Here is a 16,882-nt window from a genome sequence, read left to right on the forward strand (position 1 = left end):
GTCCGTCCTCCCTGGACTGACCTATCCCCTCCCTAACTCCCCACCGACACTCATCTTTACTGGCTCCATCCCCGCCTCTTTGACCTGTCTCCTCTCCACCTATCTTCTTCTTTATCCATCTTCTATCTGCCTCCCCGTCTCTCCCTATTTTTTTCAGAACGCCTTTCCCCTCCCCCATTTCTGGTGAAGGGTCTAGGCCTGAAACGTCAGCTTTCCTGCTCCTCTGATGCTGCTTGGCCTGCTGTGTTCATCCAGCTCAACACCTTGTTATCTCAGATTCTCCAGCATCTGCAGTTCCTACTATCTCCAGGAAGGTGTGTTGCCTCACTGGTGCCAGGGTTGAGGATGTCTCTGAACAGGCACAGGATATTCTAAAAGGGAAGATGGTCCATATTGGTACTAATGACATGGCATGAAGCGTGAAGAGGTCCTATAAAGGGAATTTAGGGTGTTAGGTACAAAGTTGAAATGCAGGATCTCTCGGGTTACTCCCTGTGCCATGTGCTACTGAGGCCAGAAATAGGAAGATGTACGATTCAAGAACTGGTGTAGGAGGAAGACTTCAGATGTCTGGATCATTGCAATCTTTTCCAGGGCAAGAGGGAAATGTACAACAAGAACGAGTTGCACCTAAACTGGAGGGGCACCGATATCCGTGCAGGGACGGTGTCCTCGAGCCACCTAGGGAGGTTTAAACTAATGTGACGGGGGTTCATAACCAGAGCAGTAGGTTAGCCCATGGAGTGATTTAAGAGAATGTCAATGATGAGTCAAGAAAGTCTAATAGGAAGAACAGACAGGACCACGTTAATGAAAGTGGCAGGACTGGTTGTCTGAAGTGTATTTAACACAAAGGTATGTAACAGGTAAGGCAGATGAGCTTAGAGCCTGGATTATTACATGGAACTATGATGTTGTAGCCATTACAGAAACTTGGTTCAGAGAAGGACAGGATTGGCAGCTCATCATTGGAGGGTTTAGATTTTCCAGGTGAGATACAGAGGAATGTAAAAGGGGCATGGAAGTTGCATTACTGATTAAGGAAAACATCACATCTGTTGTAAGACAGGACTCATCCTGCTAGGCCATATGGGTAGAACTCAGGAATAAGAATGGTGCGATCACTACGATGAGGTTAACTATAGGCCTCCCAAGAGCCAATGGAAGATACAGGAACAGAAATGTAGGTAGATCATGTAAAGATGTAAAAATGTTGATGTGGTGGATGATTTTAACTTCCCTACTATTGACTGGGACTCCTCAAGTGTCAAGGGCTTGGATAGGGCAGAATTTGTCAGGTATATCCAGGAGAGTTTTTTTGAAACGATGTAGATTAGTCCGATTAGGGAAAGGCCATACTGGACCTTGTATGGAGGAATGAGCCTGACCAGGTGATTGAGGTTTCAGTGGGGGAACATTTTGAGAACAGTGATATGATTCTGTACGTTTTAAGATAATTATGGAGAAGGCTAGTCCACGTGCTAAATTGGAGGAAGGCTAGTTACAATATTATTAGACAGTAACAGGGAGAAATTAGATTGGAGGTGACTGTTTGACAGTAAATCCATATCTGACATGTGGGAATCTTTTTAAAGGCCACTTCATCAGAGTTCAAGACCAGCATGTTTCTATGAGGACGAAAGATAAGGATGGCAGCATTCAGGAACCCTGGATGACAAGAGATGTTGAGGGTTTAATCAAAAAGGCAAAAGCAAACAAATTTAAGGTTTAGTAAACTGAAATTAGAAAGGCCCCTGATGAATATTAAAGAGAGCAGAAAACAACTTAAACAAGGAAGTAAAAAGGACCAAAAAAGGGGCCACAAAATACTGAGCAAGTAGGATTGAGGAGAATACCAAAGCATTTTATACTATTTTTTATATATCTTTTATTAAGACGAAGAGGAGAGCGAGGGAATGGATAGGTCTATTCAAGAAGAGAATGTGTGTGGGGAACCAGAGAAAGTGGGTGAGGTCCTTAAAGAATTCTTCTCATTCACCAAGGAGAAGGACATGGATGATGTTAAGATTAGGAAGGGGTACATTGATATTCTAGGACATGTCAATATTAAGGTGGTGGTGGTGTTGGGTGTGTTGAAAATAACTAAAGGTACGCAAGTCCCCAAGCCTGATGGGATTTAATCCATGATACTGAAGGCGGCAAGGGAGGAGATTACTGAGGCCTTGACAGAGGTCTTTGTATCCTGTTGAGCCACAGGCGAGGTCCCAAAGACTGGATAATAGTTAATATTACTCCTTAGTTCAATTAAGGGCAAAAGGGATAATCCTGGAAATTATAGACTAGTAAGCCTTACAGCAATGGTAGGATAGTTTTTGGAGAAGATTCTTAAGGACAGATTTTATTTGCATTTTAGAAGAATGGTTTACTAGGAATAGTCAGCATGGTTTTATGCAGGGAGGTATTGTCTCACAAATATGACTGACTTTTTTTGAGAAAGTGATGAAGATGATTGAGGGTAGGGCACGGATGTTGTCTGCATGGACATTACTAAAGCATTTGGAAAGGCCCCTCATGGTAGGCTGGTCCAGAAGATTAAGTCACATGTGATCCAAAGTGCTAAATTGGATACAAAATTGGTTTAGTCATAGAAGGCAGAGCATAGCTGTAGAGAGGTGTTTTTTTTTCCTGACTGGAGTTCCATGACCAGTGGTGCTCTGCAATGATCAGTGCTGGGATCTCTGTTGTTTGTAACATATATAAATGATTTGAATGAAGACATAGGTGGACCGTTTAAGTTTTCAGAAAACACAAAAATTGGAGGAGATACAGACAGTGAGGAGGGTGGTCAAAGAATACACCAGGATATAGAACAGTTGGGAAAATAGGCAGAGAAACGGCAGATGCAGATGCAGATTAATCCAGACAAGTGTGAAGTGATGCATGTTGGGAGGTAAAATGTAAAAGGAAAGTATACAGTAAATTGGCTGGACTGTTAGGATTATCAAATACAGAGAGATCCTGGAGTGCAAGAACATAGCCCTCTGAAAGTGACAACATAAGTGAAGAAGGTGGTAAAGAATGTGTACAGCATGACTGCCTTTGTCAGTTGGGGCACTGAGTATAAAAGCTGACTAGTCATGTTGCAGCTGTACAAGACTTTAGTTAGGCCACATTTGGAGTATTGCGTGCAGTTCTGGTTGCCACACTACAGGGAGGGTATGGAGGCTTTGGAGAGGGTGAAAAAGAGGTTGTATCAGGATTTTGCCTAGATTGGAGTATATTAACTATAAGGTTAGATTAGACAAACTTGGATTGCTTTTGCTATGGAGTGTCAGGGCTGATAGAAGTATATGAAATTTTGAGGGGCATGGATAGGGTGAATGGTCAGAGTCTTTTTCCCAGGATGGAGTGGCATACAAGGGGACATTGGTTTAAGGGGAGGGGGCAAAATTTCAAGATGTGCGAGTGAAGTTTTTACACCATGGGTGGTAGATGCCTAGAGTGTGCAGTCAGAGAAGGTTGTAGAAGCAGATATGATAGCAATGGTTCAGAGGCACTTATGCAGACACATGAACAGACAGGGAATAGAGGGATACAGACCATGCATAGGCAGATGGGAATAGTTTATAATGGCATTATGGTCGGCACAAGGTGGGCTGAAGGGACGGTTCCAGAGCTGCACTGTTTTGTATTCTATGTTCTAACAAACTGCATGGAGAGGGACCATTGAACTACCTTTCCAGTTTTACCCTCCACCCATACCCACAACACTAATTTTATTTCTTTCTATCTGTCTGTACGTGTGCACAGGGAGAGTTTTATGAAGAGGTTAATGTTTTAACTAGTGGTGTTACATGTTGACATTTCACTGTTGTTTACTGTAACTGGAATCTATTTATTTACTTCTAATAAATAGCAATTGTTATGAAGTACAGAAACCTGATCTGTGCTGTCTGTTAAATGGAGTCTTAAAAAAAAAAAATCAGGGAATTTTGCACACTAATAAATCCTTTACTTTTGTGGTGACTCCAGGAAGAGTGGGGTTCAATTTCCAGTTCACCACCCCAGTGAGGTTTAACATTTGTAATAGTGTTCCATTATAACCTATCTATTTAAGAGAAGGCAAAATTGACTTTTGTTTTGAGTTTTGCTTGGCAGCGTGAAGGTGACTTAGTTATTTGGTGACAAAAGAGCCCAGATTGAGAGTTGGGCTGAAGTCCAAACTTCTAAAAAGGCAAGGCTGATTGAGGCTGACTGTCAGCTACCTTTTTCTCCAGGTCTTCAAGTTGACAGAAAGAGAGAGTTGAAGGAAGTGTCAACACAATGAAATGCTGTGGCTGGTGTGTTTTGCATAAAGGAGGAGGGTGACATTTCTATAGATTGAACATGATTTCTCGTTGAAGGGATACATTGTTGTGGTAATCTAAGTCTCCAGATTTGTTCCAATGTGGAAGGAATCACCAGAAGTGAGCTTTATTGCAGGTAGCAAGTTTGGGACTTCTTTTGAAACAATATTACCACTTTCTAAATGAAGGGCAGTAAACTATTTGAAAAGGTGGGAGGAAAATTCAACTGACTCCCAAATAAAAGAAATTGCAATTCTGCAGATACTGGACAGCACCATATTAGCTGTGGTACAGGATTTTTGATTTCTGATAAAATGTTGAGGAATAGCTTTCCTGCAGTCATCTATTAATTGCCCACCAAATAGCTTTTATTCAATGCTGCTTTTAGTACATTTGTTAGAATTAAGGTCTTAAAATTCAAAATTTGTCGTGATCCTATCAGTCACTGGGAATACAATCTTCTCAAAATTTAGCAATTGGCTAAATGCATTAGGAAGCAGTTCATATGAGGTTTACTGGATTGATGCCCAGAATGAGCAGGTTATCTTAAGAGGCAAAGTTGGACATTCTAGGCTTGTTTCCACTCGAGTTTAAAAGAGTAAGGTAAACAGGGAGAGAAACAAAGCTGAAAATGGAAAGTCGGAAATTAAGAAACAGCTAGAAGAAAACAGAAAAAGCAGAGACAAATAGATGACAGTTGTTCAGTGACTAGTGATATATACTTGAATACCAAGAGCCTTGTGAATAAGACACACGAGCTGAGGGCCCAAATAGACACTTGGAATCATGATTAAGCCATTAGTGAAACATTTGTTCACTTCGCCATCCATTTCCATATTATCTATTATTGATGAAAATGCTGCCTTTCAGATGACACAAACTCTGTCTTTCCAGGTGAACGCGACAAGATCTTTTCTGCACAATTTAAACTAAAGCATGGAGTGCAAGAAGGAAACTATGTGTTTTCACATAATGCAAACAAAGTCAATAATATCAAGTTTTTAAATACCTGTTTTGTGCCCAAGTTTACATCAATCAATCAGAACTTGTTTTTTTTCTACCAAATCAAAACTTGCACATTTCAACTTTCCATAGACCAAACTTTCATTAAATTCTCAAATGCTGCTTTATTCTCCCTGGCCTCCAAGAGCATCAGCCCATTCCTTTTGTTCTTTGCTCACCCTTGCCTTACGTATGCTTGAAACCTATTACGTGACTGATATTCATTGATCTGAACTGTTAACTGTTAACTGTTTCTGACTCCACAGACTTTGCCTAACCTGTTGAATATTCCTCACGTTTTTGGTTCTTATTTCAGATTTCAAGTTCCTGGAATATTTTGGTTTGATCATTACTTCAAGCTTTGCTTTCAATTTAGAAAACATTTTTGCTATAGCTGCATTTAATATTAAGAAGTTTCTTCAATTGAATTGCATGATCAATTACCTTCTTACACCCTTCAGGTCACAAAGTGTCAATCTTTCAGCTGACCTATCTGCTGTTTCATTCAATCAACATCTATCACTGCCCACCGCAAACAATCTAATATCAAAAGCAAAATAATAAAACAGTAAATGAAATAAAGGTGATAAACTAAAAAATATTTTTGTATTACATACCTTTAAACAGCAAGACATTCATTAAAGTAGAAACAAATACTTGACTTTCACATTTATGGTTGCAATTTTATCTCAATTCCTTGTATATCACTGCCAAATTAGATCATCCCATCAATTAACAAGTAGCACCATAGCTCTACCAATATTATACAGAAGGAAATAGTTAATGATAAGTGAAGTATAATAACTGTTTCAGAAAGTAGACTGGTTTGCATCATTCATTAGTTTACGCCAGTTATATCAGGGTGCAGAATAAATTCTTCTTTGAATAAATTATGTTTACGGACTGAAACCGACAAGACAATAATATTCTAGCAAGATAACAATTGGGCAATAAATAGTTTGAAAGCTGGAGTCTTGCTTGACAACAGCATTTAACAAGAATGCTTGTGTGCATGAAAAATAACAAGTAGAACCCCAAGGAAAGTTTAAGTTAAGCATGGAGCTCGCACAAAACCAACATTCTGTCTCCAGCTAACAGTATTCAGAAAATAGCTTATTTTGTAGCATAGTTTACAAAATGAGTTAAAACCACCAACATTTATATTCAAGTCCATTTAGCTCCAACTCTGTTGGACAAATATGGAATCAAATTTGGATGGAAATAACACACTCCAAATTGAGATTGAAATTTGAACTTTTTTTAAACAATTGAGTTGTCTAATTCCTCCAGAAAAGTTGGAAAGTTAGAAGTCATATCATAGACCAAAATTTCATCAAATTCTCAAATGCTGCATTCCTATGTCATAAAAGTAATTTGGATGTTTTTATGATCCTGTGCCATACTGAGTTACTTATTGAAGTTGACAAGCACTTCAGTGCTCCAAAAGGACTTTGGAATTAAGTCAAAATTATCCACCTCTAGTATCATCAGAACTTTACGAGCTTTAAACACTTATAATTTGTTTAGGTTCATAGAACCTTACAAAAGATGACTATTTAGACTATCATGCCTCTGCCAACTTTTTCAAAGAGGCATTTAATTAACCCCATTCACTTTCTCTTTCCCCATAGTCTTGCAATGCATTTTCTTTCAAAATTAAATGTTTGGAAAGTTACAATTCAATCAGCTTCCACTGCCCTCATTCTGTGACTATTCTATTACTGTATAGTAGTGAAGTAATTTATTTTCACACTCCCAACCAAAATAATAATTTGGCTTGCAGTTCCTTTTCTGTTTTATAAAAAAATTAATGTCATATACAACAAAACCTTTAGGCATTTAAATAACTTTTTCTGTTAAAGATAAAAATGGGACAGAAGAAGCATGTTTCCTCAACTGAAGTAATTGGCAGCAAAAAGCTACAGGCTGTTTTCAACTTGCGACTTTAGTAGTGTGAATAAACCACCAGGGGTGGAGGGGGGTTGTTCCTGTGGCACTGCAGTAGCTTCCCTAACCATGAACCAGTTCAAATCCCACCTCTCCAAGGATGAGTTATAACATCTCTGAACAGGTTGATTAGAAAAATAGATTACACTTTTCAGTTCAAAACCACATAGGGTGGGCCTCTTTTGGCCCAGTGGTAGTGTTCTTACCCTATCCCTATTCCTGGACCTGGTCCCACCTGCTTCAGACGTGTGTAATAACATCTCAAACAGGTTGACTAGAAAAATAGGTGAATTAAACATTTAGAAACTACCAGGATAGGGGTTGTCTTGTGGCACAGTGGTTATATCTTTATACCTGGTCAGGTGACCTGGGTTCAAGAGCACCCCCCCTGCTCCACAGGTGTGTAATAACATCTCTTAACAGGTGGATTAGAAAAACAGGTGATTTTTTCTGTTTTGAAACATGGTTTAAAAGAAATCTAGTAACACGCCAGTTTTTATTCCATTGAAATCAGGAACAGGCAACCTATCCACAACACCAAAATCACAGCCAAACAGCAACATTAAAATGAGTTCCTATAAATACATCAGATTATAGAACAAAGCTGGAATATTTCATGTTTTGATAAAAGACCAAAGGGCAACTGACACTAACTTTTATAGCTGTGTAATACATAATGTTTTTAAAATGATGCAATGTGATTATCTATGTTTGAATGATGACTGTATATGCTGTCGAAGACAAACTACATTCAGAAAACAAGACTAACTCATTTTAAACATTCAATCCAAAACTGAAGGAATCAGTCATAATGAATGTTTGCTTTGTATTTCAGAACGAAATTGTGCATGTGTAGAAGTAAAGTTTTCTTTGGATCAATGGATAGTCACAAACAATTACAAAGTAGCAAACCAAGCACATGATTTGTTTCAGAATGATTAAGTTGCAAGAACAGAGGGACTTATTCCACATTTCCTCACATCATAGATTAAGCACAATAATATACACAAGAATATTACCAATTGTGATGCAATTACTGTAGGTTCTTTAAGAAAAATGCAATAATTTAGTTGTTTTGTTAACTCCTGCTACCCTGATTTACTTCACTCCAGAAAAAAAATTTCACCAAGTCCTTAGTCCATGAGAAGTTGTTGTTCCAATTCATCCCTTCCATCTATCAATTTACTCAATCCTCTCATTTCACGTTGCTGTCTGGCCAGGATGTGTTTCTCCACCTTCAATGTCAGATGAGGAAATGAAAGGTTCACAAATTAACCTCAAAAGAAACCCTTAAAAAAAATGGCACGCTGAGCCAAGTTTTGCATCATTTCTCAAAGAATATATCAAAGACTGATCATTGACACAACAATTATGAGAAATAATACTGAACTTCCTATTCTCAATCCTCTTAGCGATCATCCATAAATCTCACATATCACATGGCCAAGTCTCTCAAGTGCAAAACATTGACACATAATGGGATAAATAACTAGTTCCTCAATTTTTGACAATATTTATTTACAGGAATCATCACCAAAACAGAATTAGCTAAAACAGCATTCAGGCTACAAGGTTAAAGGATACATTTGATGGATGTAAACATATTGATAAAAGGAAGAAGATTGGAATGGAGTCAGAATAAACTCTTAGAATTCTTAAAAAATACATTATTCTTGTCTCATTCACATTTGTGAAATATGCGACAAGTTGCTTCCTACAAATAATTTCCAAACAACACATGCTTTGAAATGAATTTGGTTGTTGCAGGGAATAAAAAGGTGCTAGCCATAAGAGGCAAGGGAAGTCAAGTTTACCAGCAGTGGTCTTAATAATAAAGAAGAGAACTGATGCCAATAACAGAAGAAAAATAACTCAAGTACAAATGCAATAAGCTCTCGAGTCGCATAAAGGACAAACGATACAAAATCAGTAGCACACATAGCATCTATAACAATAAAAAGTCTTCACGCATCAATGTTTCATGATTCCATGACTGGATGATAGTCTTTACACTTAATGCAAAGGAAGAAAAGTACATCTAAGGTAAGAAAACAATGCATGTTAATGCCAGTAATTTCAACTGTAAAGTAGTATCTCGGTTTCAAATTGCAACTAGTTTAAATGCCTAAAATAGTGTGGTTTTAAACTAAAGTTCTGTTACAGCTGCAGGTGATCTTGATTGTTAAGGCGGCCAAACCAAATTAGGATCAACAAGTCAACATTCCTCAAACATACCCTGTAAATTACTAATGGACTGTCTTGCATCTTTACTCTATTGTTCCTCCACTGAGCACAGCCACAATGAATAAAATTTCAGGCAATTTTCCTGGACCAGAAATTTAAATGAGAATGATATTTCAAATCCCCACAAAATGAGTTGCAGATTCTTTCTTTCTTCTGACAAACATGGATATATTTTCAGCCATTTTGTTTTACTAGCCAATATTGGAACATCACACCTTTGATGTCATAGTTGCTTACCATCATTCAGGTCCTGGAGTAGATTTTCTTGACAGGAGAAGTCTAATTTCACTTGAATATTCACTGTAAAAATAGCTATCTTCCCAGATTCAAGTGGAAATTGTGCTTGCAATTCTTCTAAGTTCCAGCTCAGGAAGTCCCCATACAGTTTTTCTGTGAATGACAACAGAACTTGATTTGTGATATACTGATATATTCGACCAATCTGTTAGATTGACCAAGTCAAGCTGGTAACTGTAATGAAGGTTATGCGCTGTTTTTAGGTCAAATTGATCAACATTTCTGCACGATCATGAAATCTGTTCATTACAGATTTCAGTACAGAAACTGAGTTAACTCAAATAAAAAAGGAAATAGAATTAGAAAACTTATAAAATTCAGACATTACAACTCCAGATGAAACAAACCAAAATGGTGATTAATAAGATTTTTTTTTTTTAAAATTTGTACTAAATGATCTAACAGATCTTTTCACTTTGAATCAGATATTTCACTTATTTTTATTTACTCCATGAACACAATATGGAACAATCACATATAGGGTGCTAGAAATGCGATTAAATAATCATTGCTTAGTTCTGGACCACATTGAGCATTAGGAAACCAGAGTAAAATGAATTGTTGTACCCCTTTTCAGTTGACAACATACAAGACAGATGCCATCCATACTACAGACAACAAGTCTCACAGTTGTAGAAAATAGTGCACTATCTCCAAATTGTTTTAAAGCAAAATATCTGATGTTTCCAAGTTAATGAATTCTTATTTCCATAAACATATGTACAGAAGATGCATCAATTTGTCTCAGTACAGCATCTAATTAATTACAAAATACTTTGCATCCAAGTTCAAGGCAGTGTTTGTGAAATGGGTAAACAACATATTGACTAATTTCCCAAAAAAGCACATTGCAGAATTGTACATGGACGAACAGTTGGGGAAAAAAAAAAAAGAGTTTTTCTTAAATACGGTACAGAGGGCAAATGGTCAAGGGAAGACAAACCATGTCATCTTAACAGTAAGATTTTGTTCAGAGTTTAAAATATGCCAAAACTAATGTTAACTGTGCTACTTACAACTCTGTTTCACAATGAAAATGTTTTCAACTACAGTATCTACAATTATCATCACATGGCCAACATTTCTCGGTTTAGTGCAAAACACGCACCCTCATCCCTGCCAGTGTTCAGCTTCCCACTCACCCTCTGTCACCTCAGAGTGTACAGCCTTTCATTCCAGATAATCTCCCAACACCCCCCACAGACCCCAACAGCATTCCCCCTTCTTGTCCAGATCCAGACAGCATTCCCCTTCTCCCCTCCCACAGACCCCGACAGCATTCGCTCTTCTACTCCAGACACTGACAGCATTCCCACTTCTCCCCCAAAGATACAGAAAGCATTCTCCCTTCTCCCTCACAGACTCGACAACATTCTTTTACGTTCCCCTGACTTGCCCCAACAGATTTCTTCAACCTCCATCAGGGATGCTGGTGGTATACAGGTAAATGTTACTGGGCTAGCAATCCAGAACCCCAAATTAATGGCCTGGTGACATGGATTTGAATCCCACGATGATATATGTGAAACTTAAATTCATTTGTAATAACTGGAATTAAACAAAAAACTAAAATGGTGACCACTGTCAATAATCATGAAAATCTGGCTCATCAACGTTTCGTTAACTGGGCTTTCTCTGCACAGATGCTGCCAGATCCGCCGAGCTTTTCCAGTAAATTCTGTTTTTGTTTCTGATTTTCAGCATTCACAGTTATTTCTTTTTTTTTAAATTAAGAGCTGCTAAGAACAAGCTGCTCAGCTGATCATTCCCAGTTCTGCCAAGAAATCTTTGTACATCAGTTCAGCATTAAGCCTACTTGTTGTTTTAAAATAGCGATTGAAGAAATATTGCAAGATTGTACTTCCTGACCAAACTGTGTCTGCGAGAGCATTTTGTTTAAAATCTGATATCGATATAGATTTAGATATAGGATATATCATTATTTACAATTATAGATTTATGGGGTACTCTTTGCAATCAGAAAAATGTGTTCTCATTTTATATTATCACCTATAGAAGAGAGACTACAGCTACAGTGTACTCTCCTGCTCTTGGTCATAACAGTGTCACAGAATCATTACTGTGCAGAAGAGGCCATTGAGCTCATGTCTACACTAGCTCCCTGAACATTTTTAGGTAATGCTAATTGCCTGCCTTTTCCATTTAACCACGCTTACCATTTCTACTTAAATAATTATCCAATATCTTGTCAAATGAACCTGTTTCTACCAACTTCCAGGCTCTGCATTCCATCCCCTAAAGACTTTTGCCTTGTGAAAAGGCTTTCTCCTGCCTCACATTTGCTTCTTTTGAAAAGCACTTTAAAATCATATCCTGAAATAAAACAAACAACTGCGAGTGATGGAGATCGGAAACAAATAAAAACAAAAATTGCTTTAGAAACTCAGCATCTGTGGAGACAAAACAGAGGTAACCTTCAAGTCCAGTGAACCTTCTTCAGAACCTGTTCTAAAGGATAATTCAATGAATGAATAATTCATGAAGTGCCACCTACATGCCTTGCCCATGAAGGGCTATGAATTCTTCCACTCAGTTGATCCAGAACAGAAAAAACTCTGAATATCTTAATTCCTTTCTCAATACTACACAATATTGAACCCTGCAGTTGGTGCAAATTAGAGTTATGCATTTAACATCTCCAAATCAATAGCATTTAATTACACACAAAACTATCACATCATTTTCTATGCTGGGGTTAAAAGGGCAAAAGCTCAAAGAACATAAGGCAACAAATAAATTGCTGACAAAGGTATTGCTTTAAGATTAAAGAAATTACTGTCATAAAGAGACATACATTCCCACTCTCAACATATTTATACTAACCTTTATTATTTACGGTCTTAGCAGAGACCTCTAATGTTTCGAGAAGCTCTGAACCAATATTCTCCAGTTTGATGGTCAGCTGTTGCAATTCCCCATTAAACAACTGAATAGATACACTATTGGATACTTCATCACCTGAGGATGGCAGCAGAATGTGTGCAGACCTAGAGTAAAAATATTTTTATCAATGTTAATTTACAATCAATTTTCTGCAAAATGACAGTTATGTTTTCATTATTACTGCTTAGCATTTATTTGAGGTTTAAGCTACCCAAAAGTAAATAAGTCCACAAAAAACTAAAATCAAAACCACATAGCATCTACACATATATATCTAATACTGTAAAATCTGAATGAGTAAATTACAACTTTTACAGACTATAATTACTCTTCCTTTAAGATAGGAGAATCCCACAAGGTCACCTGATACAACAGTCATAAATAAATAACTGATGTACCATATTCTTCAGGTGTTTCCTTTTGACCATAAAAATGATGATTACAGGTAAACGGTACAATCTTCAGAATTATAAGTGACCATAACCTATTAATTTTGGTTAACAAATATTACAATTCCTAAACATAAGTGGCACTTCTCTGTTATATTTGTACTTAGCCCGTAGATATAATTTAATAAATTAATTTGCAAAGTCATGCTCCCTTACAAAGCTTAGCATAATCTCTTAACCAATTGACAGTTGATTCAATGAGCACCATATCTTGTTAATTTTGCATAAACCCTAACAAATTGTACCAAGCTTTACTGTTGTAGTCATAAAAAACATATCATCTTTTTCAATTAGATCAATCAGCCAGGTCACATCACAATTATCCCTGCCACTCCATTTGGTCCAATTAACTATTAACAACTAACTGACCCAATCAAGTGACTGGCTGCATTTTAGATAACAGCTTTTATTTTAAATAACAGCTCCATCTGCAGGTATAACAGCTTATTAAACTGCTAGTTGTGGGTTGGAATCCAGTTTGTGTTAGAATGATCACAAAGCATATAAGGAAAATGTTGCATTTTCAGTCTTAAACCCTTTGTTTACAAAACACGAAGTATTACATGACAGAAAGGAGGCATATTTCTGCATGGAGTTGGTCCTTAGAATTACAATACAAGAGGGGTTTAGATAATGCCGCCTTTGAAAAGATCTTAAAATGTAGAAATCGTTCAAACAATGGGAAATGCTTTACAATTGGGAAGAATAGAATTGGTGCAGTGATTTTCAGCAGAATGCATACAGACGTAGAGTAAAAATATTTTATCAATGTTACGTTACAATCAATTTTGTGCAATTTGACAGTTATATTTTAGTTGTTACTGCTCAGCATTTATTTGTTTATGCTACCAAAAAGCAAATCAGTCCACTAAAAACTAAAACTTAAACCATTATGCGTTGCACAAAAATATCTAATACAGTAAAATCTGAATGAGTAAATTGCAACTTTACAGACAATAATTATTCCTTCTTTAACATAGAAGAATCCCATATTGTAACCTGATACAACAGTCACAAGTAACTGTTGTACCATATTCTTCAGGTTATTTTTTAAAATCAAAACAAAATAGATAATTATAGGTTTTAAAAAGGTAAATGGTACCATCTTCAAAATTGTAAGTGACTATAATCTATTAATTTTGGTTAAAAGATATTACAAATCCTAAACGTATAAGTAGTATATTACAGTCAACTTTGATGTACTTAGCCAGTAGTCATAAGTTAATAACTTAATTTGTGAAGTCATGAGAATGGAAAAGCACCGTACGTGGGAACCAAGTGAAAATTGTAGAGAAGACCAGGGTTCACAAAATACTTGGAGATGCAACAGGGGCTAGCACAGATAACTGCAATTTAGTCAGTGAAGTTGATGTAAGTAAGAAAAAAATGAAGTCTAAATCAGGGTTACTGCATGTGTATATGAATGCACACTGTACAGTAAGAAAGATTGGGGAGTTACAGGCGCAGATTGTTCGTGGAGTTTATGTTTTGACAATAACAGAAACTTAGCTCAAGGAAGGACAAGACTTGGGTGTTAAATGTTCCTGCTTGCAAGGTATTCAGAAAAAAATAGAAAGGTATTAGATTAACAGAAGCTTTGCAGTGCTAGAGAAAGAGAATGAATGTCTCAGAGGGTCCAAGAACAGAAACAATTTTGCTGAATTAAAGAACAAAAAAGGACACAATTACATTGCCAGGTGTAATTTATAGACCAACTAGTAGAAAGGATGTAGAATAAATCTGAGGGAAATTAAAGAGAAATGCCAACATTATAGGGTAGTGATAATGGAAGAAGTCAATTACTCAAACTTGGCGTACTTTTAATGTACAGGGAAGTGAGGGGCAAGTGTTTCTGGATTGCTTACATGAAAGCTGCCTGCAGCGGGTTGTTTCCAGTCCAACAACAAGAATACAATTTTAAACCTGGTTCTTGGAAATGATTGGCCAACAGATCAAGTGTCAGTTGGGAAATATTTAGGAGACTGCAATTACCATTTCGCAAGATTCAGGATGATGGTGGACAATGACTTGCAACAATTCAGAATCAGAAAAATCAATTGGTGGAGAGCAGATTTCAATGGGGCAAGAAAGCAGCTGGGGAGGATTAACTGGAATGAGAGGTTGGCATGAACAACTGTACTGAACAATCTACCTTCAAAGAAGAGATGGTTCGGTTCCAATCAAGGCATATCCCCTAAATGAGGAAAAGGAGAAATAAGTAAATCCAGAGCTCCCTGAATGACAAAGGAAATAGAAATTAAGATGGAGGGAAAGAAAGTGTGCTAATGACAAGTGTCAGGTAGAAAGTAAAATTGATGACCAAGAGGAATATTGAAGATTCAGAGGGGGGAAAATGATCAAGCAAATGAGAGAAGCAAAGAGCAATTAGGAGAAAAGACAGGGTGCCAACATAAATGTGTCCCCAAGTCTTCCACTTCCATATAAATATGGAAAGAGTACAGCTGACTAGAGATGAGGGAGGGGATTTACACCTGGAGGCAGGGGTTTAGCTGAGGTGTTAAAATAATATTTTGTATCTGTCATTACCAAAGAGAGATGCTACCCAGGCTATGGTAGTAGAAGAGTGAATGTGATCACTAGAAGGATTCAAAACTGATAGAGAAGTAGTGTTGGGCAGACTGTTGGCAGTTAAGAGTTGAAAAGGCATCGGGACCAGATGAAGTACATCCAGGGATTTTGAAGGGAGAGTGTGTGGAAATTAGAGGGGCACTGGGCACAATCTTTCAATCCACCCTCGAGTTGGGGGAGTTACTCGAAGACTGGAAAGTTGCAGACATTATAGCCTTGTCCAAGAAAGGCTGCAAAGATAAGCCCAGCAATTACAGACTTCAATTAGCAGAGAATGAGACTTAGTGGTGGAGAAGCTTGACCTGAAACCGAACTGAAACAGCCACATAAATACTGTGGTTGCAATAACAGGTTTGAGGCTAGGGGCAGCACGGTGGCTCAGTGGTTAGCACTGCTGCCTCACAGCACCAGGGACCCAGGTTTGATTCCACCCTCGGATGACTGTCTATGTAGAGTTTGCACATTCTCTCAATGTCTGCGTGGGTTTCCTCCGGGTGCTCCGGTTTCCTCCCACAGTCCAGAAATGTGCAGACTCAGTAGATTGGCCATACTAAATTGCCCTTGGTGTTCAGGGATTTGTAGATTAGGTGGGTTATAGGGGGACGAGTCTGGGTGGTATGCCGAGGGTCGGTGTGGACTTGTTGGGCCGAAGGGCCTGTTTCCACACTGCAGAAGTATTTGTAGAATCCCTACAAAGAATCCTACAGCAAGTAATTCACCTCCCCTTTCTCCTAATGCCCGTTCACAAGGCACAAGTCATGAATTGGACGGGGAATTCTACAGGAGAACACTCAAAGCTTGGACACCATCCAGGGCAATATAGCTCACCTGTTTGACAACTTAACCACACCCTACAGCATTCACTCCCTTCCACATACTTGCCATTTCTCAGTCCAAGCCTGACTTACAATGAAAAGAAGGTCATTGCTTAAGATAGCTTGGCTTGAGACAATGCTCTGAGAAACTCCTGTTATGACGCCTGCATGATGAGGCAATTAACTGCCAACAATCACATCCATCTCCCTTTGTTCGAGGTATGACTTCAACCTGCAGAGAATTTGCCCCCCAATTGCCAGTTATTTCAGTTTTGCAAGGGATCTCTGATGCCATACTCCATCAAATGCACCCTTGATGTCAACTCTC

The 16,882-nt window shown here is 37.9% G+C and overlaps 1 protein-coding gene across 1 annotated transcript in view; it reads right to left on the bottom strand.

The window, feature by feature from the left end:
* Window positions 1–16,882, bottom strand: part of trappc9 (trafficking protein particle complex subunit 9) — a 572,831-nt gene that overhangs the window by 430,961 nt on the left and 124,988 nt on the right. The window contains 2 exon segments of the mRNA XM_048596131.1: window positions 9,738–9,890; window positions 12,642–12,805. Coding sequence (XP_048452088.1) covers window positions 9,738–9,890; window positions 12,642–12,805 — 317 coding nt within the window.

The sequence above is a fragment of the Rhincodon typus genome, chromosome 4, assembly GCF_021869965.1.
Source record: "Rhincodon typus isolate 14 chromosome 4, sRhiTyp1.1, whole genome shotgun sequence".
Taxonomy (NCBI): domain Eukaryota; kingdom Metazoa; phylum Chordata; class Chondrichthyes; order Orectolobiformes; family Rhincodontidae; genus Rhincodon; species Rhincodon typus.